Raw genomic sequence first — 21,491 nt, forward strand, 5'->3', positions numbered from 1 at the left:
ACTATACTATAAAATAGACGATAGACTATACTACAGAGCAGAGTATAGACTAGACTATTGACTAGACTACAGAGTAGAGTATAGACTATAGATTAGACTATAGACTAAACTATGGACTAAACTAAACTATTGTCTAGACTATAGACTAGACTATAGACTAGTCTATAGACTAAACTATAGACTAGACTATCAACTAGACTAGACTATCGACTAGACTATAGACTGGACTATAGACTAGACTACAGACTGGACTATAGACTAGACTACAGACTGGACTACAGACTAGACTATAGACTAGACTATAGACTGGACTATAGACTAGACTATAGACTAGACTATAGACCAGACTATAGACTAGGCAAAAGACTAGGCTGGAGAATAGACTAGACTATAGACTAGGCTGGAGAATAGACTAGACTATAGACTAGACTATAGACTAGACTATAGACTAGACTATAGACTAAACTATAGATTATAGACTAGATTAAAGACTAGACTATAGACTAGACTATCGACTAGACTATAAGCTACAGAATGGACTACAGACTATAGACTATAGACTAGACTATAGACTAGACTATAGACTAGACTATAGACTAGACTATAGACTAGACTATAGACTAGACTATAGACTAGGACTATAGACTAGACTATAGACTAGACTATAGACCTAGACTATAGACTAGACTATAGACTAGACTATAGACTAGACTATAGCTACAGAATGGACTACAGACTATAGACTAGACTATGGACTAGACTATAGACTAGACTATAGGACTAGACTATAGACTAGACTATAGACTAGACTATAGACTAGACTATAGACTAGACTATAGACTAGACTATAGACTAGACTATAGACTAGACTATAGACTAGACTATAGACTAGACTATAGACTAGACTATAGACTAGACTATAGACTAGACTATAGACTAGACTATAGACTAGACTATAGACTAGACTATAGACTAGACTATAGACTAGACTATAGACTAGACTATAGACTAGACTATAGACTAGACTATAGACTAGACTAGACTAATATAGACTAGACTATAGACTAGACTATAGACTAGACTATAGACTAGACTATAGACTAGACTATAGACTAGACTATAGACTAGACTATAGACTAGACTATAGACTAGACTATAGACTAGACTATAGACTAGACTATAGACTAGACTATAGACTAGACTATAGACTAGACTAGACTATAGACTAGACTATAGACTAGACTATAGACTAGACTATAGACTAGACTATAGACTAGACTATAGACTAGACTATAGACTAGACTATAGACTAGACTATAGACTAGACTATAGACTAGACTATAGACTAGACTATAGACTAGACTATAGACTAGACTATAGACTAGACTATAGACTAGACTATAGACTAGCTATAGACTAGACTATAGACTAGACTATAGACTAGACTATAGACTAGACTATAGACTAGACTATAGACTAGACTATAGACTAGACTATAGACTAGACTATAGACTAGACTATAGACTAGACTATAGACTAGACTATAGACTAGACTATAGACTAGACTATAGACTAGACTATAGACTAGACTATAGACTAGACTATAGACTAGACTATAGACTAGACTATAGACTATAGACTAGACTATAGACTAGACTATAGACTAGACTATAGACTGACTATAGACTAGACTACTATAGACTAGACTATAGACTAGACTATAGACTAGACTATAGACTAGACTATAGACTAGACTATAGACTAGACTATAGACTAGACTATAGACTAGACTATAGACTAGACTATAGACTAGACTATAGACTAGACTATAGACTAGACTATAGACTAGACTATACTAGACTAACTATAGACTAGACTATAGACTAGACTATAGACTAGACTATAGACTAGACTATAGACTAGACTATAGACTGGACTATAGACTAGACTATAGACTGGACTATAGACTAGACTGGGCTATAGACTAGACTAGACTATAGAATAGGACTATAGGACTAGGACTAGGCTATAGACTAGACATTACTCATAATCAAGATTTGAAAATTGTTTGCTGGAAAATAACTCTTGCATTAATTTTTGTTGCAATAATAAAATGAATAATGTTTATTTCCGAGAAACTTTTATAAATAAATTACCAACGGTATAGAGAAGATAAGGTTAAAGTAAATGAATTTGTATGGTGAACGAAGACAGATTGATGGAAATCAAACGGACCTTTGAATGTAAATGAATGAAGAATGTATAATGTTGGGTTTTTAATTAAAATTATCATTATTTTTGTTGTATAAAGTTATTATTTATACCTCCTTGATGTTGTGTACATTTGCAAAATTAAACTTTTATTTATATTTTTTATATAAAAGACTCTGACCTATTTATTACCAATTTGTTTAAAAAGAATCTGTTGAATGGTACTTTGACGACTTCATTCATTCGTTAAATAATTAATGATAATGTCAAAGATAAATTTACTTTTAAGATCTCATGACGCTCTTATACGAAATCTTTTTATTGTCAAGAAATACATAATGTGACAGCAAAAAATGAGTCAACGGGTGACCAAGTGCGGTTTTGTAAATCTGGTTAAGTAATAGTCTAGTCTATAGTCCTACTCTAATAATCTAGTCTATAGTCTTAGTCTAATAGTCTAGTCTTAAGTCTAGTCTATAGTCTAGTCTATAGTCTAGTCTAAGTCTAGTCTATAGTCTAGTCTATAGTCCTAGTCTATAGTCTAGTCTATAGTCTAGTCTATGTCTAGTCTATAGTCCTAGCCTTAAGTCTAGTCTAATAAGTCTAGTCTATAGTCTAGTCTATAGGTCCTAGTCTATAGTAGTATATAGTCTAGTCTATAGTCTAGTCTAATAGTCTAGTCTATAGTCTAGTCTATAGTCTAGTATAGAGTCTAGTCTATAGTCTAGTCTATAGTCTAGTCGATAGTCTAGTCTAATAGTCTAGTCTATAGTCTAGTCTATAGTCTAGTATAGTCTTAGTCTATAGTCTAGTCTATAGTCTAGTCTATAGTATAGTCTAGTCTATAGTCTAGTCTATAGTCTAGTCTATAGTCTAGTCTATAGTCTAGTCTATAGTCTAGTCTATAGTCTAGTCTATAGTCTAGTCTATAGTCTAGTCTATAGTCTAGTCTATAGTCTAGTCTATAGTCTAGTCTATAGTCTAGTCTATAGTCTAGTCTATAGTCTAGTCTATAGTCTAGTCTATAGTCTAGTCTATAGTCTAGTCTATAGTCTAGTCTATAGTCTAGTCTATAGTCTAGTCTATAGTCTAGTCTATAGTCTAGTCTATAGTCTAGTCTATAGTCTAGTCTATAGTCTAGTCTATAGTCTAGTCTATAGTCTAGTCTATAGTCTAGTCTATAGTCTAGTCTATAGTCTAGTCTATAGTCTAGTCTATAGTCTAGTCTATAGTCTAGTCTATAGTCTAGTCTATAGTCTAGTCTATAGTCTAGTCTATAGTCTAGTCTATAGTCTAGTCTATAGTCTAGTCTATAGTCTAGTCTATAGTCTGGTCTAGTCATAGTCTATGCTTATAGTCTAGTCTATAGTCTAGTCTATAGTCTAGTCTAGAGTCTAGTCCTATAGTCTAGTCTATAGTCTAGTCTATAGTCTAGTCTATAGTCTAGTCTAAGTCTGGTCTATAGTCTAGTCTATAGTCTAGTCTATAGTCTTAGTCTATAGTCTAGTCTATAGTCTAGTCTATAGTCTAGTCTTAGTCTATAGTCTATAGTCTAGTCTATAGTCTAGTCTATAGTCTAGTCTATAGTCTAGTCTATAGTCTAGTCCTATAGTCTAGTCTATAGTCTAGTCTATAGTCTAGTCTATAGTCTAGTAGCTATAGTCCTAGTCTATAGTCTAGTCTATAGTCTAGTCTATAGTCTCGTCTATAGTCTAGTCTATAGTCTAGTCATAGTCCTAGTCTATAGTCTATAGTCTAGTCTAGTCTAGTCTATAGTCTAGTCTATAGTCTAGTCTATAGTCTAGTCTATAGTCTAGTCTATAGTCTAGTCTATAGTCTAGTCTATAGTCTAGTCTATAGTCTAGTCTATAGTCTAGTCTATAGTCTAGTCTATAGTCTAGTCTATAGTCTAGTCTATAGTCTAGTCTATAGTCTAGTCTATAGTCTAGTCTATAGTCTAGTCTATAGTCTAGTCTATAGTCTAGTCTAGTCTATAGTCTAGTCTAGTCTATAGTCTAGTCTATAGTCTAGTCTATAGTCTAGTCTATAGTCTAGTCTATAGTCTAGTCTATAGTCTAGTCTATAGTCTAGTCTATAGTCTAGTCTAGTCTAGTCTATAGTCTAGTCTATAGTCTAGTCTAGTCTAGTCTATAGTCTAGTCTATAGTCTAGTCTATAGTCTAGTCTAGTCTATAGTCTAGTCTAGTCTGTAGTCTAGTCTATAGTCTAGTCTATAGTCTAGTCTATAGTCTAGTCTATAGTCTAGTCTATAGTCTAGTCTATAGTCTAGTCTATAGTCTAGTATAGTCTAGTCTATAGTCTAGTCTATAGTCTAGTCTATAGTCTAGTCTATAGTCTAGTCTATAGTCTAGTCTATAGTCTAGTCTATAGTCTAGTCTATAGTCTAGTCTATAGTCTAGTCTATAGTCTAGTCTAGTCTATAGTCTAGTCTATAGTCTAGTCTATAGTCTAGTCTATAGTCTAGTCTATAGTCTAGTCTATAATCTAGTCTATAGTCTAGTCTATAGTCTAGTCTATAGTCTAGTCTATAGTCTAGTCTATAGTCTAGTCTATAGTCTAGTCTATAGTCTAGTCTATAGTCTAGTCTATAGTCTAGTCTATAGTCTAGTCTATAGTCTAGTCTATAGTCTAGTCTATAGTCTAGTCTATAGTCTAGTCTATAGTCTAGTCTATAGTCTAGTCTATAGTCTAGTCTATAGTCTAGTCTATAGTCTAGTCTATAGTCTAGTCTATAGTCTAGTCTATAGTCTAGTCTATAGTCTAGTCTATAGTCTAGTCTATAGTCTAGTCTATAGTCTAGTCTATAGTCTAGTCTATAGTCTAGTCTATAGTCTAGTCTATAGTCTAGTCTATAGTCTAGTCTATAGTCTAGTCTATAGTCTAGTCTATAGTCTAGTCTAGTCTATAGTCTAGTCTATAGTCAAGTCTATAGTCAAGTCTATATAGTAGGCTACAGTCTAATCTATAGTCTAGTTTATAGTCGAGTTTATAATATAGTCTATAGTCTAGTCTGTAATGTAGTCTCTAAACTATTTGGTAAACTTCTTAATATATAGATGATAACGAATTGCCTTAAACACTTAACCAATATTAAGACTACTTAACAAACCGCATTAAAATGTACGTATGTATGTACGGAGCAACATACATATATTTGAAGGTTTATTTAAACATGTCGGGCCAATTAATATATAACAAAAGTGGAAGTAGTTAAGTAATGTTATTTGTATTACAGTACATTTCCTTTCACTTACTGTTATTGTATACATACATATATATGTATGAATGTATATGTACTTACCATTAGAGCAACATAACCATGAATACCATTATAAGCCCTTAGCATTTGATAAAATTCTCCTTTACAGTAATCCGCACACTCGTGGGTTGTCTTATAGATTTGCATGTATTCAACGAACAGACGGAAATCATTTTCCGTAATGCCTAAACTTGAGTTCTTATCTAACAGATGGAGACTTTTATTTGTTTCCATTGCGATTGTTGTTGGTATCAATGTGTCGTCGGTTGGTAGTGGTGTTGTGGTGAAGCTTAACGTTGTTGTTAATGTATCCATAATTGTATGTGTAGGTTTTTCTTCCATTTGCGGGAAAATCAAAGGTTCGTATGTCATGACTTTTGTGTTTTTTGGTTTTCTCTTAACTTCAGATTTCTTTGTTATTGCAGATGTTATTTTTTTTATTGTTGTTTGGGTTTTGGCGTATTCTTTATAAATTGTTTATTGATTTTATTGGTTTTTGTTTTTGGGGTTTTTCTTAGTATTTAAGATGTGGTTTACTGTTCATTATATTCATGTTTGATGTTATCGTGTTATCTGAAAATAGAATGACAATAAATCAAAACAAGTTAGAGCGTTTAATTTATTTGGATTTTATTTCAATTGAAAAAATTTCCAAAAAAAAGTTTTCGAAATTTAATTACTTAATTTTATAGATAACGCCTTTAAATAAGTGTTTTAATAATATAAATTAATGTTTAAATGCATATGTATGTGTGGATGTATGTTTCATATTATTGTGAATTGGTTTTTCACTTTGGTTTTTTGTTCACCTTTCTTTTGACAGATGTTATCATTAAAACAAGGTCATTTTTTATTTGCGAGACATGAAACTGTGTTAAAGAAATATTTATATTTAAACATATACATATGTAAATATTTATTTACACATATATTTATATGTATAAATAACTTGTTTATTTGATCTAGTTTAAATAAATGTCAATAAATATTTATTTATTTGTTTATTTTAAAATATGTATATTTATATTTATTTGTATGTGTGTATCAAAAGTAAACAAATTGTATAATATAATGTCATATAATTTATATGTACATATGTAAGTCACATGACAGAATTTAATCAAATGTTTATATATTAAAAGAAAACTTAATAAAAAGTTAATTAGAATATTACCATAATAAATTAATGAAAATTAAAAACAAATATTCTAAAGACATAATATGGCCGCAACACATGTTAATGCTTTAATTAATTGTGGAAAAAATACAAATAATATTTAACTGCCGTCCATCAGTTAACACAGAATTCACGTTTTAATTAGTGGCAAAATTTTATGTTATTATACCCTCCATCCAAGCAAAAACATGGTTATGACTTGTACTTACCCTATAACACACTTTTCAAACTACTTATTTAACCTCTTACAGCAGTAAGTTGTTATTTTACTCCCTATTTGTAGGCGTAAGTGGTTAGTACTTGCCTGTAAGGTCATTTAAAATAATAACTTAAATGTTATTGTGTAAGTAAATTTAAGCCTTTCAATGTATGTTTTTGCTGGGTTCATTAGAGTGCTTGATGTTGTTAATGTACAGAATTAAAACTTTAAATTAGGGTTCTATAGTTGAAAGAAAATATCAAACTTTCGAATCTTTGATTTGTCCAATTTTTATATATAAATTTTTTCGAAATTTCGTTCTCTTTTTTTCGACTTTTTCGGACATCTTATTCGATTCTCTTCGACTTATTTTCAACTTGACTTACTTTATTCTTAAAAGAAATCGAAGATTTTTCGAATTCATTTAGACAAAACAGTAGACTTTGACTTTTTGCAATTCCAACTAATAATTGAGCTATTCAAACTTTTCAATATCGACTTTTAGTCTTTTCGTTCTATTTTCCATTTTTTTCGGACTTTTTACAGTCGACTTCGACTTTTTGCAGTTCATGAACAGCCAACATATCTTCTTTTTAGTGAATTTTTCGAACCTTCATGCGTCCTTTATGGATCGAAACTAGACAAGATGTGGACAAAAGGGTGGATGAGTCCAAACTTCCCAAATACTTCATTCTAAATTGTTGCAATAATTGATATTGCAACATAGATAGATAGATAGATAGATAGATAGATAGATAGATAGATAGATAGATAGATAGATAGATAGATAGATAGATAGATAGATAGATAGATAGATAGAAAGATAGATAGATAGATAGATAGATAGATAGATAGATAGATAGATAGATAGATAGATAGATAGATAGATAGATAGATAGATAGATAGATAGATAGATAGATAGATAGATAGATAGATAGATAGATAGATAGATAGATAGATAGATAGATAGATAGATAGATAGATAGATAGATAGATAGATAGATAGATAGATAGATAGATAGATAGATAGATAGATAGATAGATAGATAGATAGATAGATAGATAGATAGATAGATAGATAGATAGATAGATAGATAGATAGATAGATAGATAGATAGATAGATAGATAGATAGATAGATAGATAGATAGATAGATAGATAGATAGATAGTATATAGTACAAGGCTTCAATACTTGGTATTTCAAGGATTTGGGCAGACCCAGCAGCGGTTGTAAAATTCGATATTTTTCTTACAAGATAGTCGACTTTGCCTTTTTTCTACAAAATGTCGATTACTTTAAAGTTGATTTCTAGAACCCTAATGTTGTTATTGAAACTATATAAACTCGAACTATTATCAGAACTAATTTATGAGAAAAAATAAACAAAATTGCCCTTGGAACTAAAGGTTAAACAAGTTTGCAACAACCTACATACATATGTACATACATCCATACGTACATACATATCACTCAAACATGTTTCATTTTTCACTGTTTACTCCCCAGCAGTCCAATTCTTGTTTAAATTACCGATATGATTTGCAACTGTCAAATGCATATAATATATTTGCCATTTAAATTTCACACAAATCAACTACAGAAACCGTGCCACCGATATTTATTAACATTCATTATTATTGGCCTTAAACTAACTCGTAAGGTAAAAGGCAGATAGACAGACACCACCTGTCTGCCTTTTAGCAGCAGTGATGGAAATTTAAAAATAAATTTTTATTAAGTATCAAAATATTCATGTCAAAAATGTATTGATCAAATTTTATTTTATACTAAATATTCATACTCTTGAGTACATTAAAGAGTGTCAAAATATATAATTTCAATACAATTGTTCTACAAATTTAAACTCACTTTATTATTTGTATAAAATGCTAAAGTAAATCAAATTTATTATTTTATAGAATATATACAATAAGAATGGTCATTTATTGGAATTAAGAAGTGACAAAAAATATATAGCTGACAATATGTCATTGTTAGTTATGAAATAGAATTCAAAAAATATATATAGTACTATTGTACTATATATTTCCAACTGTTGTAAACTTGAAAAGAAAAAAAAAAAAAAAACAACAAATCACGTAAGTGCATTATATACGACTATGCAGAACCTTATAATGCCCCATATCAATACATGTAATGCCTTAATCCTAATGGTGTTTATAACCAATCAATTTAACCCTTTCACTACAAGTTCTAAGAGTACAAATTTCGAATGAGAATTTTTGTTGTTGCTTGAGTCAAATATGGACCGAACTCTATACAATTCAATATAATAGTGAATCATTTCTTAGAATTATTAATAATTTATTTTTTGTAAATATGTTTGTAGGGTTTCTAAAAGTTCGTCTGGATTGACTTATTTGTTTCAGTTCTTTTTTGCTAGACATCCTCTGTGATTTACAAAACATTTTATTTATTATTTTACTGTCTGAATATGTCCAATTAATCATTGTTTATTTTATATTATTTATATAGATTGTTGTCAGAAATATTGTGTTCAAATATTAAAAATATTGCTGTCTATTATTCATGTAAATGTAATTTACAAAATTTACATTTACGGTTCTATGTAGAATTCATGTGAAACCTTTCCACCAAAATGTTGAAAAAAAAAGAAGAATATGGATAATTTCCTCCCCTAATAAAAATTTATTTAAAAACTCAACCATTTTTACTTTTACCACTTATGTAATTTAATAAACATACATTTGTGTACAAAATGGTTACTAGAGTGGTCCAAGGTTGTGCGGATGAAAAGAAACAAACAAAAAAACTAACTAAGTAGTCTATCTATCTATCTATCTATCTATCTATCTATCTATCTATCTATCTATCTATCTATCTATCTATCTATCTATCTATCTATCTATCTATCTATCTATCTATCTATCTATCTATCTATCTATCTATCTATCTATCTATCTATCTATCTATCTATCTATCTATCTATCTATCTATCTATCTATCTATCTATCTATCTATCTATCTATCTATCTATCTATCTATCTATCTATCTATCTATCTATCTATCTATCTATCTATCTATCTATCTATCTATCTATTATCTATCTATCTATCTATCTATCTTATCTATCTATCTATCTATCTATCTATCTATCTATCTATCTATCTATCTATCTATCTATCTATCTATCTATCTATCTATCTATCTATCTATCTATCTATCTATCTATCTATCTATCTATCTATCTATCTATCTATCTATCTATCTATCTATCTATCTATCTATCTATCTATCTATCTATCTATCTATCTATCTATCTATCTATCTATCTATCTATCTATCTATCTATCTATCTATCGCTCACCTCGTGTTGAACCTTTCGCATACAGGGAAAGACAACGAGAGATTCAATATCGGCTCTGGAATACTATGAAGTAATTTTGCAAGTAACGTTTTTGCCAAGCAATCCAATGTTTACACTTAAACATCAAACTATTGTAATTAGAAATAAAATTTAAATATGTATAAAATTGTAATTAATTAATAAATAGTTTATTTTTTTGCCTCCCAAATATTTCAATAACTTATACAAATGTATTGAAAATTATTGCATTATTAATTTTCAATTGTTATTATTAAATCATAATAAAGCGAATAATTATAATAATATTGTTATTATTGTTATAAATCTCTTAAATAACTTAATCTGCTTTTCTTTTAAATAAAATATATTTCAAATAAATAAAGGCTTAAAATAATATTGATTTTACTTAAAATTGATGCTAATTGTTGTTTAATACCAAATAATACTAAAAGTCATATTTCCATTTAATGCATAATTTATGCCATATATTATTTCATTTTATTTTATTGGCAAATGTGCAATAACAATTCTTGTTGGCAAATTGTACGAACCAGTTACACTTTTTTTTTTTTTTTTGGAAAAATCAAATTCAATTGCTCGCTACAAATCATTCATTCCATCATATCATTTTATTGGTTAGGGTGGTCTTTTTAACATTACATTTGAGGGCTTACATTTTCCACAACACTCATTTTCATTGTTTGTAATAGATGAGACTATAGACAAGACTATAGACTATAGACTAGACTATAGACTAGACTATAGACTAGACTATAGACTAGACTATAGACTAGACTATAGACTAGACTATAGACTAGACTATAGACTAGACTATAGACTAGACTATAGACTAGACTATAGACTAGACTATAGACTAGACTATAGACTAGACTATAGACTAGACTATAGACTAGACTATAGACTAGACTTTACACTAGACTATAGACTAGACTATACACTAGACTATAGACTAGACTATACACTAGACTATAGACTAGACTATAGACTAGACTATAGACTAGACTATAGACTAGACTATAGACTAGACTATAGACTAGACTATAGACTGACTATAGACTAGACTATAGACTATAGACTAGACTATAGACTAGACTATAGACTAGACTATAGATTAGACTATAGACTAGACTATAGACTAGACTATAGACTAGACTAGACTAGACTATAGACTAGACTATAGACTAGACTATAGCTATAGATAGACTATAGACTAGATATAGACTAGACTAGACTAGACTAGACTAGACTATAGACTAGACTATAGACTAGACTATAGACTAGACTATAGACTATAGACTATAGACTAGACTATAGACTAGACTATAGACTAGACTATAGACTAGACTATAGACTAGACTATAGACTAGACTATAGACTAGACTATAGACTAGACTATAGACTAGACTATAGACTAGACTATAGACTAGACTATAGACTAGACGATAGACTAGACTATAGACTAGACTATAGACTAGACTAGACTAGACTAGACAAGACTAGACTAGACTAGACTAGACTAGACTAGACTAGACTAGACTAGACTAGACTAGACTAGACTAGACTATAGACTATAGACTATAGACTATAGACTATAGACTATAGACTAGACTATACTATAGACTAGGCTAGACTATAGACTAGACTATAGACTAGACTATAGACTAGACTATAGACTAGACTATACTATAGACTAGGCTAGACTATAGACTAGACTATACTAGACTAGACTATAGACTAGACTATACTATACTAGACTATATACTATAGACTAGACTATAGACTAGACTAGACTAGACTATAGACTAGACTATAGACTAGACTAGACTATAGACTAGACTATAGACTAGACTAGACTATAGACTAGACTATAGACTAGACTAGACTACCTAGACGAACCTTTCTCTGTCCGACTGTCTGCAGAACAGGATATCCGAAATTACTTATTAGTTGAGTGAACACCCTAATAAATCACCTTTATTTAGTTGTTTATCCAAATAATTTTATTACTTCTAATTGAATTTTCTTAATTTGAAGTTTTTTTTTGACATAAAGTATAAATAAAGTTGCGTATAGATAAACTTGTTGTAGTTTCTAATACGCGTTTAATCTACGTGTGTGCTGTACTGCTATAAATCCCTTTTAATATTCGAAAATTGATTTAAAAACAATTCACATCGAAATGAAATACATTGTAAGTGTGTGGCGAAAAAAAAATTATAGTTAAAAAAAATCCTTTTAAACTTGTTAAATATGTTTTATATAACGTTCTGTGCATAATAAAGTTAATTAAAAAATATTTTTGTTTGTATTCAGTATGAGGAATGCCAACAAAAACAATAAACAAGTAAATGAAAAATTAAATTTTGTTTGTGATGAAAAAAAAAAAAAAAATCAGATAACAATACACTTGTCATCTACATATGTATGTATGTGGTTATATTACATTGCAACTTTCTATTTTTGTTGCAGCCAAAAATATGTTTAAGTCATGGGATATTTTAATCGTATTACTGCCATCTATACAACGTTCTGACCGATTTTTAATAACAAAGTATTTATATAAACTGAAATTAAATGACACAAAAGTGCAGTTAAAGTTTATTCTGTCTGTCCGTCGGTGGAAAGCATGATAGGGCCTGAACGGGTACATCTAAACGGCTGAAGGTTTTCACAAACATTTTACCCATATGAATCCGATCGATTCATAATTTCTCTTAAGAGTTGGATCTTATAAGTATCGTGTTATGATAATAGCACAAATCAAATAAATATATTAGTAAATCGTGGTAACAATTCCCAAATCCTAATGTAAGGTCATCTTTTGAAATTCATTTTAAATCTGCAAAACATGCTTCGATGGTGGGTTTAGTAGGTTGCTTTTAGTTGTAAACGTACATATTAAAGTTTTAGTTGTTTTACATCATGACTGACCATGTGTAGGTTTATTGTTGAGTGGGTGCTTTACAAAAAAAAAAAAAAAAGTTTTTATCAAAAACTTTTATTATTTTGCTGGTTTTTGGTTTAAAAAAACGAGCATGCTTATAGTTTTATTATTTATTTTTTCTGACATCAGTTAATTTTAAGTTATTTTGCATGAATTCAAAAGGACGACTATTAGTATTATTTTTATTCAACTAATGGAAAAAAATAACTGCAGTAATATTAGTTTGAAGTGTCTTTAAAACTAAAAATATAGATAGATAGATAGATAGATAGATAGATAGATAGATAGATAGAGATAGATAGATAGATAGATAGATAGATAGATAGATAGATAGATAGATAGATAGATAGATAGATAGATAGATAGATAGAGTAGATAGATAGATAGATAGATAGATAGATAGATAGATAGATAGATAGATAGATAGATAGATAGATAGAAGATAGATAGAAGACAGATAGACAGATAGACAGATAGACAGATAGACAGATAGATAGATAGATAGACAGATATAGATAGATAGATAGATAGATAGATAGATAGATAGATAGATAGATAGATAGATAGATAGATAGATAGATAGATAGATAGATAGATAGATAGATAGATAGATAGATAGTAGATAGATAGATAGATAGATAGATAGATAGATCGATAGATCGATAGATAGATAGATAGATAGATAGATAGATAGATAGATAGATAGATAGATAGATAGATAGATAGATAGATAGATAGATAGATAGATAGATAGATAGATAGATAGATAGATAGATAGATAGATAGATAGATAGATAGATAGATAGATAGATAGATAGATAGATAGATAGATAGATAGATAGATAGATAGATAGATAGATAGATAGATAGATAGATAGATAGATAGATAGATAGATAGATAGATAGATAGATAAGATAGATAGATAGATAGATAGATAGATAGATAGATAGATAGATAGATAGATAGATAGATAGATAGATAGATAGATAGATAGATAGATAGATAGATAGATAGATAGATAGATAGATAGATAGATAGATAGATAGATAGATAGATAGATAGATAGATAGATAGATAGATAGATAGATAGATAGATAGATAGATAGATAGATAGATAGATAGATAGATAGATAGATAGATAGATAGATAGATAGATAGATAGATATAGATAGATAGATAGATAGATAGATAGATAGATAGATAGATAGATAGATAGATAGATAGATAGATAGATAGATAGATAGATAGATAGATAGATAGATAGATAGATAGATAGATAGATAGATAGATAGATAGATAGATAGATAGATAGATAGATAGATAGATAGATAGATAGATAGATAGATAGATAGATAGATAGATAGATAGATAGATAGATAGATAGATAGATAGATAGATAGATAGATAGATAGATAGATAGATAGATAGATAGATAGATAGATAGATAGATAGATAGATAGATAGATAGATAGATAGATAGATAGATAGATAGATAGATAGATAGATAGATAGATAGATAGATAGATAGATAGATAGATAGATAGATAGATAGATAGATAGATAGATAGATAGATAGATAGATAGATAGATAGATAGATAGATAGATAGATAGATAGATAGATAGATAGATAGATAGATAGATAGATAGATAGATAGATAGATAGATAGATAGATAGATAGATAGATAGATAGATAGATAGATAGATAGATAGATAGATAGATAGATAGATAGATAGATAGATAGATAGATAGATAGATAGATAGTAGTTAGTAGTTAGTTAGTTAGTTAGTTAGTTAGTTAGTTAGTTAGTTAGTTAGTTAGTTAGTTAGTTAGTTAGTTAGTTAGTTAGTTAGTTAGTTAGTTAGTTAGTTAGTTAGTTAGTAGTTAGTTAGTTAGTTAGTTAGTTAGTTAGTTAGTTAGTTAGTTAGTTAGTTAGTTAGTTAGTTAGTTAGTTAGTTAGTTAGTTAGTTAGTTAGTTAGTTAGTTAGTTAGTTAGTTAGTTAGTTAGTTAGTTAGTTAGTTAGTTAGTTAGTTAGTTAGTTAGTTAGTTAGTTAGTTAGTTAGTTAGTTAGTTGGCTAGTTAAAAGGATGATGCATATATGTACATACATACATATGTACCAAGTGTTAAGAACTAAGTTTTTCATTAGAAACTACTTACACTTTTTGTCAGTCTAAGCAACATCCTTTCATTCAATTTAATTCAGACAATTTAAGACAATTCCCATAATTGCATAATCTCTTCTTAACTAAATAAATAGTTGTACCTTAACCCTAAGTAAATTACTTAAATGTATTTAAACCTTAACATCAACTAAAATTGTCCACCAAAGAGTTTCGGTTTCTTCTACAATCCACCTTGATAATTAAATTGTAATTAAATACATACTAAAATGTTTTTCTGTGAAACGTTATAAATGACAACTTTGTATTTGAATTCATTATTTAAATACTTGAGTTACGACAACAAGAATCATTTATTTATTTACATATACAATAGGGTGGATTTCGTTTCTATAATAATTTTATTGCAAACTTTTGGTTCATTTAAATATTTGAAATTCATTTTACACATATACTAATGAAATTCTTCTAAAACGTATATACATATTTGCGAAATGTAATTTCATGTGAAAACTTTTCCCCTGTTGTGAAATAGTTTTTTTTATCAGAATTTTTGGTGACCATAAACAGCTGTTATAAACGGTTTCTATGAATAATAGCAATTTCTCCTACGATGGATTGTATGTCAATTTCAGGTGAACACAAATTTTAGGTTTTATTGCCGTTAGGGGCAATTAAATTAAGCGATATTTAACATTTACAGTCAATTTGTTGCAAAAAAATTCTTTTGTTTGTTTTTTATATTGAACTTTAATATTTTAATGTTAAAATACAAATGGGACACATTTAATCGGCTTAAATATTGTTTCGAAAAAACGATTTTGGTTTTGTTTCTATTTACAATTACATTTGTTGCATATTGCGACAGATTTACCAAGTTAATACTGTTCATGGGATCTTTAACACTGGAGTTAATAAAAAGAAACAACAACTTTTTCAGAATCGCCCTAATGTATACAACCTCATGTTGTATATATTTATTAAATGCTTGATGTCTTTTTAATTAACTTGAATATCCATAGATAAAAGCTGCTAGAGACAGTAGTGAACAATGTAAAGACAACCAGAAAATGGGATGTATTTACTATATAAAAAAAAATAACTGGAAAGAATACAACATGTAGTAAAAAAGAAGAACAAATAATAAATAAGTATAAAAAAATATAGAAATGAAATCAACTCTTAATTTGATTTATGAGTTTAAAATACAAAATGTCAAATGTCATTAAGTTAAAAACAAAAAAAAAAAACAAAAAGGCCATACAAAAGCTGACACCAACAGATTTAATAAATTTATAAATACATTTGATTATTGGTATAATATCCTTTGTACCGCTTTCACAGAGTGATAATATAATATGACACAGGCCAACAATTTTTTTTACTAAGAAAAGTATAATACTTTCTACGGCCTTAAGCAGTGTTAAATCTGAATCTGCGTCCTTAAAATTACAAAAAAAGAACTTAGTTTTTGGTAATATTTGACCTTTTAACAATAGTTAGTTAGTTAGTGAGTAAGTGAGTAAGTTAGTTAGTTAGTTAGTTAGTTAGTTAGTTAGTTAGTTAGTTAGTTAGGTAGGTAGGTAGTAGTTAGTTAGTTAGTTAGTTAGTTAGTTAGTTAGTTAGTTAGTTAGTTAGTTAGTTAGTTAGTTAGTTAGTTAGTTAGTTAGTAGTTAGTTAGTTAGTTAGTTAGTTAGTTAGTTAGTTAGTTAGTTAGTTAGTTAGTTAGTTAGTTAGTTAGTTAGTTAGTAGTTAGTTAGTTAGTTAGTTAGTTAGTTAGTTAGTTAGTAGTTAGTTAGTTAGTAGTTAGTTAGTTAGTTAGTTAGTTAGTTAGTTAGTTTAGTAGTTAGTTAGTTAGTTAGTTAGTTAGTTAGTTAGTTAGTAGTAGTTAGTTAGTTAGTTAGTTAGTTAGTTAGTTAGTTAGTAGTTAGTTAGTTAGTTAGTTAGTTAGTTAGTTAGTTAGTTAGTTAGTTAGTTAGTTAGTTAGTTAGTTAGTTAGTTAGTTAGTTGTTAGTTAGTTAGTTAGTTAGTTAGTTAGTTAGTTAGTAAGTGAGTTAGTTAGTTAGTTAGTTAGTTAGTTAGTAGTTAGTTAGTTAGTTAGTTAGTTAGTTAGTTAGTTAGTTAGTTAGTTAGTTAGTTAGGTAGTTAGGTAGTTAGGTAGTTAGGTTAGTTAGTTAGTTAGTTAGTTAGTAGTTAGTTAGTAGTTAGTTAGTTAGTAGTAGTTAGTTAGTTAGTTAGTTAGTTAGTTAGTTAGTTAGTAGTTAGTTAGTTAGTTAGTTAGTTAGTTAGTTAGTTAGTTAGTTAGTTAGTTAGTTAGTTAGTTAGTTAGTTAGTTAGTTAGTTAGTTAGTTAGTTAGTTAGTTAGTTAGTTAGTTAGTTAGTTAGTTAGTTAGTTAGTAGTAGTTAGTTAGTTAGTAGTAGTTAGTTAGTTAGTTAGTTAGTTAGTTAGTTAGTTAGTTAGTTAGTTAGTTAGTTAGTTAGTTAGTTAGTTAGTTAGTTAGTTAGTAGTTAGTTAGTTAGTTAGTTAGTAGTTAGTTAGTTAGTTAGTTAGTTAGTTAGTTAGTTAGTTAGTTAGTTAGTAGTTAGTTAGTTAGTAGTAGTTAGTGAGTTAGTTAGTTAGTTAGTTAGTTAGTTAGTTAGTTAGTTAGTTAGTTAGTTAGTTAGTTAGTTAGTTAGTTAGTAGTTAGTTAGTTAGTTAGTTAGTTAGTTAGTTAGTTAGTTAGTTAGTTAGTTAGTTAGTTAGTTAGTTAGTTAGTTAGTAGTTAGTTAGTTAGTTAGTTAGTTAGTTAGTTAGTTAGTTAGTTAGTTAGTTAGTTAGTTAGTTAGTTAGTTAGTTAGTTAGTAGTTAGTTAGTTAGTTAGTTAGTTAGTTAGTTAGTTAGTTAGTTAGTTAGTTAGTTAGTTAGTTAGTTAGTTAGTTAGTAGTTAGTTAGTTAGTTAGTTAGTTAGTTAGTTAGTTAGTTAGTTAGTTAGTTAGTTAGTTAGTTAGTTAGTTAGTTAGTTAGTTAGTTAGTTAGTTAGTTAGTTAGTAGTTAGTTAGTAGTTAGTTAGTAGTTAGTTAGTTAGTTAGTTAGTAGTTAGTTAGTTAGTTAGTTAGTTAGTAGTAGTTAGTTAGTTAGTTAGTTAGTAGTTAGTTAGTTAGTTAGTTAGTTAGTTAGTAGTTAGTTAGTTAGTTAGTTAGTTAGTTAGTTAGTTAGTTAGTTAGTTAGTTAGTAGTTAGTTAGTTAGTTAGTTAGTTAGTTAGTTAGTTAGTTAGTTAGTTAGTTAGTTAGTTAGTTAGTTAGTTAGTTAGTTAGTTAGTTAGTTAGTTAGTTAGTTAGTAGTTAGTTAGTTAGTTAGTTAGTTAGTTAGTTAGTTAGTTAGTTAGTTAGTTAGTTAGTTAGTTAGTTAGTTAGTTAGTTAGTTAGTTAGTTAGTTAGTTAGTTAGTTAGTTAGTTAGTTAGTTAGTTAGTTAGTTAGTTAGTTAGTTAGTTAGTTAGTTAGTTAGTTAGTTAGTTAGTTAGTTAGTTTGTTAGTTAGTTAGTTAGTTAGTTAGTTAGTTAGTTAGTTAGTTAGTTAGTTAGTAGTTAGTTAGTTAGTTAGTTAGTTAGTTAGTTAGTAGTTAGTTAGTTAGTTAGTTAGTTAGTTAGTTAGTTAGTTAGTTAGTTAGTTAGTTAGTTAGTTAGTTAGTTAGTTAGTTAGTTAGTTAGTTAGTTAGTTAGTTAGTTAGTTAGTTAGTACTTAGTTAGTTAGTTAGTTAGTTTGTTAGTTAGTTAGGCATACATTCGAATCGTTTCCATTTAACATATATTATATTTTCTTCCATTTCAGCTCTTGTTGCTGCTGGCCATCGCTCTCTGTCATGCCGCCCCAGTTGAGGATAAATCCTCCACTTCCTCTTCGGCTAAACCGAAACGTGGTTTACACTTGAGTCTCGGCTATCATGCACCCCTGGTTGCCTCCTCCTATGTAGCCGCCGAACCAACCGCTATTTATCATGCTGCTCCCGTTCTTACACACGAACCTATCCTATCACATGCCCCACTCATTTCCCATCATGCGCCCGTCTATTCACATGCCTCCCTCATTCAACATGCTCCCCTGCTATCGCATACACCCCTAATTTCACATGCTCCACTTATTGCTCATGCACCCGTCTATTCATCGTCTCATATTTTGCCCTCAATCCATTCAATTCATCACTATTAAGAAGAAGGGGCTTTGTGTAGAAGATTTATTATTTAAATGGAAGCATTAATAAGTGACAAGTTAAACGATTTATTTTAATATAGTGTTTGTTGTTGTAAATAAAATGTAACATAATTGTTAAATTAACTATTAAGAAAATTTTCAAATAAATTAACAAGGCCATAATTGAAAAGGAAATTGATTTGCATATTTTTGTTTCACATACAGTAGACTTGAGGTAGGAAAAAGGTGCAGAAAGTAGTTACTACCTCAAATAGTAAAAAAAACTAATACTTAATGGACCGATCCAGAAAACGCGTTGCAGAATTATTTGCATCTATACAAAATGTATTCGTGTAGTATTGTCTCCCGATATCATTATTTATTCATAAGTAATTTAGGATTAAGTAATTTTCAGAAATGGACTTTATACTAGAGCTGCGAGTCAATTATGGACCGATCCGAAAAATATTTCATAGAATGAATATTCAAATACTAATCAGTAGTAGTCAATAGCCTTGTAAATAGACAAGATCATAAACTAGTCCATAGATGGATTAGTTCATAGATTATTGAAAAGAATTAGTTTGCAGAATAGTCCATATCAATTGGCTAGTCCATAGACTAACCTATTAGCTAAACATTATTAGACTAGGCAAAACATAGAAAAGAAGACAATTAAATGTAGTACTTTTTAATGCAAAAAAGTACTTTTAGATTCTAATTCATCTAATATTCTGAGCCAAATATCAACATACCTCTATATTGTCGTAGGATAAACATAAGTATAATAGAATTTTTAACGTTTTTTCAAATAGCCATACTTTAGTTTATAATATTCCTTTGTAACTTGAAACTTTTGCGATAGCTGCCATTATGTGATTTAACTATTTTGTATAAATAGATATTTCTGTCCTTAAGAGGGGGCTTCAATTTAGTTTGACTTAACTATCAATTTACAATAAAAAATAACATCAACAGTTAATAGATAGACAACACACAAAGTAAATATTTAAAATGTAAAAACATTAGGACGCCCACGTTTTTTAAGAAAAAGTTCCATTTTATAATTTTGACTCCAATGAATCCTATTCTAAATATATTCGGAAATAGTATTTCTATGTAAATTATTAAATTAAGATTTACATTCCCCTTAAGACTAAAGTTTTCAGTTTTGTGGCCAACTTAATAACCACATGTCATTTGTTAGTTGTGTAAAGTATTTACTTGTTTGGGCATCCACATGTGCGTAAATATTTGTTTAATGTGACAAGAAACTGGTGACGACAATTGTCCTTAAGTGTCATCATTTTAATGGTTGTGATTAAGTGCTCACTCAGCTGTATAATTTAGTTTTTTTCTTTTTTTGAGTTCAACTAATATAATTTTATTTAATAGACCATAAACGAACGAAATGTTCTATAGGAAAGAAATCTATATAAATATGTATGTATGTGTGTATATTGTAATAACTCTGTAAGGAAGTAAGTAAATAATTTAATAATATGTTTGTATAAACAACAATATGTGTGTTAAAAGTTTGCTTTAATTATCTAAAACATATTGTGTTGAAATGATTATGATTAAAAAAAAATATTAAAGTGATAAGTTAAATTGTTATAAATTGTTCTTGTTTAAATGGAAAATTAATATTTCATATAATTATTATTAGAAATTATTAAATATATATGGGTGTACACTAAGAGATGTACAAAAATGGCGTAGATTTTATAATTTGATTCGAAAATATGACCCAGCGGAGCAGATGACGAACGAACGAACGAAAACGAACGAACGAAAAAGAACGAACGAACGAAAGAACTAACGAACGAACGAAACGAACGAACTAACGAACGAACGAACGAACGAACGAACGAACAACGAAACGAACGAACGAACAACGAACGAAACGAACGAACGAACGAACGAACACGAAACGAACGAACGACCAAACGAACAAACGAACTAACGAACGAACGAACTAACGAAAACGAACGAACGAAAACGAAAAACGA

At 29.0% G+C, this 21,491-nt stretch overlaps 2 protein-coding genes across 2 annotated transcripts in view; one reads left to right on the forward strand and one right to left on the reverse strand.

Annotated features, from left to right (window-relative positions):
- LOC119602963 (sex peptide receptor) overlaps positions 1–21,491 on the reverse strand; it is a 185,354-nt gene that overhangs the window by 15,086 nt on the left and 148,777 nt on the right. The window contains 1 exon segment of the mRNA XM_037954794.1: positions 5,533–6,063. Within this exon segment, the coding sequence (XP_037810722.1) occupies positions 5,533–5,862 (330 nt within the window). The 5' untranslated portion in view covers positions 5,863–6,063.
- Positions 12,358–19,596, forward strand: LOC119602964 (pupal cuticle protein G1A). The gene is made up of 2 exons (XM_037954796.1): positions 12,358–12,431; positions 19,120–19,596. Exons 1-2 carry the CDS (start codon positions 12,420–12,422, stop codon positions 19,495–19,497), a joined length of 390 nt encoding a protein of 129 aa, XP_037810724.1. The 5' UTR covers positions 12,358–12,419; the 3' UTR covers positions 19,498–19,596.

Source organism: Lucilia sericata, unplaced genomic scaffold (assembly GCF_015586225.1).
Source record: "Lucilia sericata isolate MDLA Ls3-8-SP2 unplaced genomic scaffold, ASM1558622v1 Contig000266F_arrow, whole genome shotgun sequence".
Taxonomy (NCBI): Eukaryota; Metazoa; Arthropoda; class Insecta; order Diptera; family Calliphoridae; genus Lucilia; species Lucilia sericata.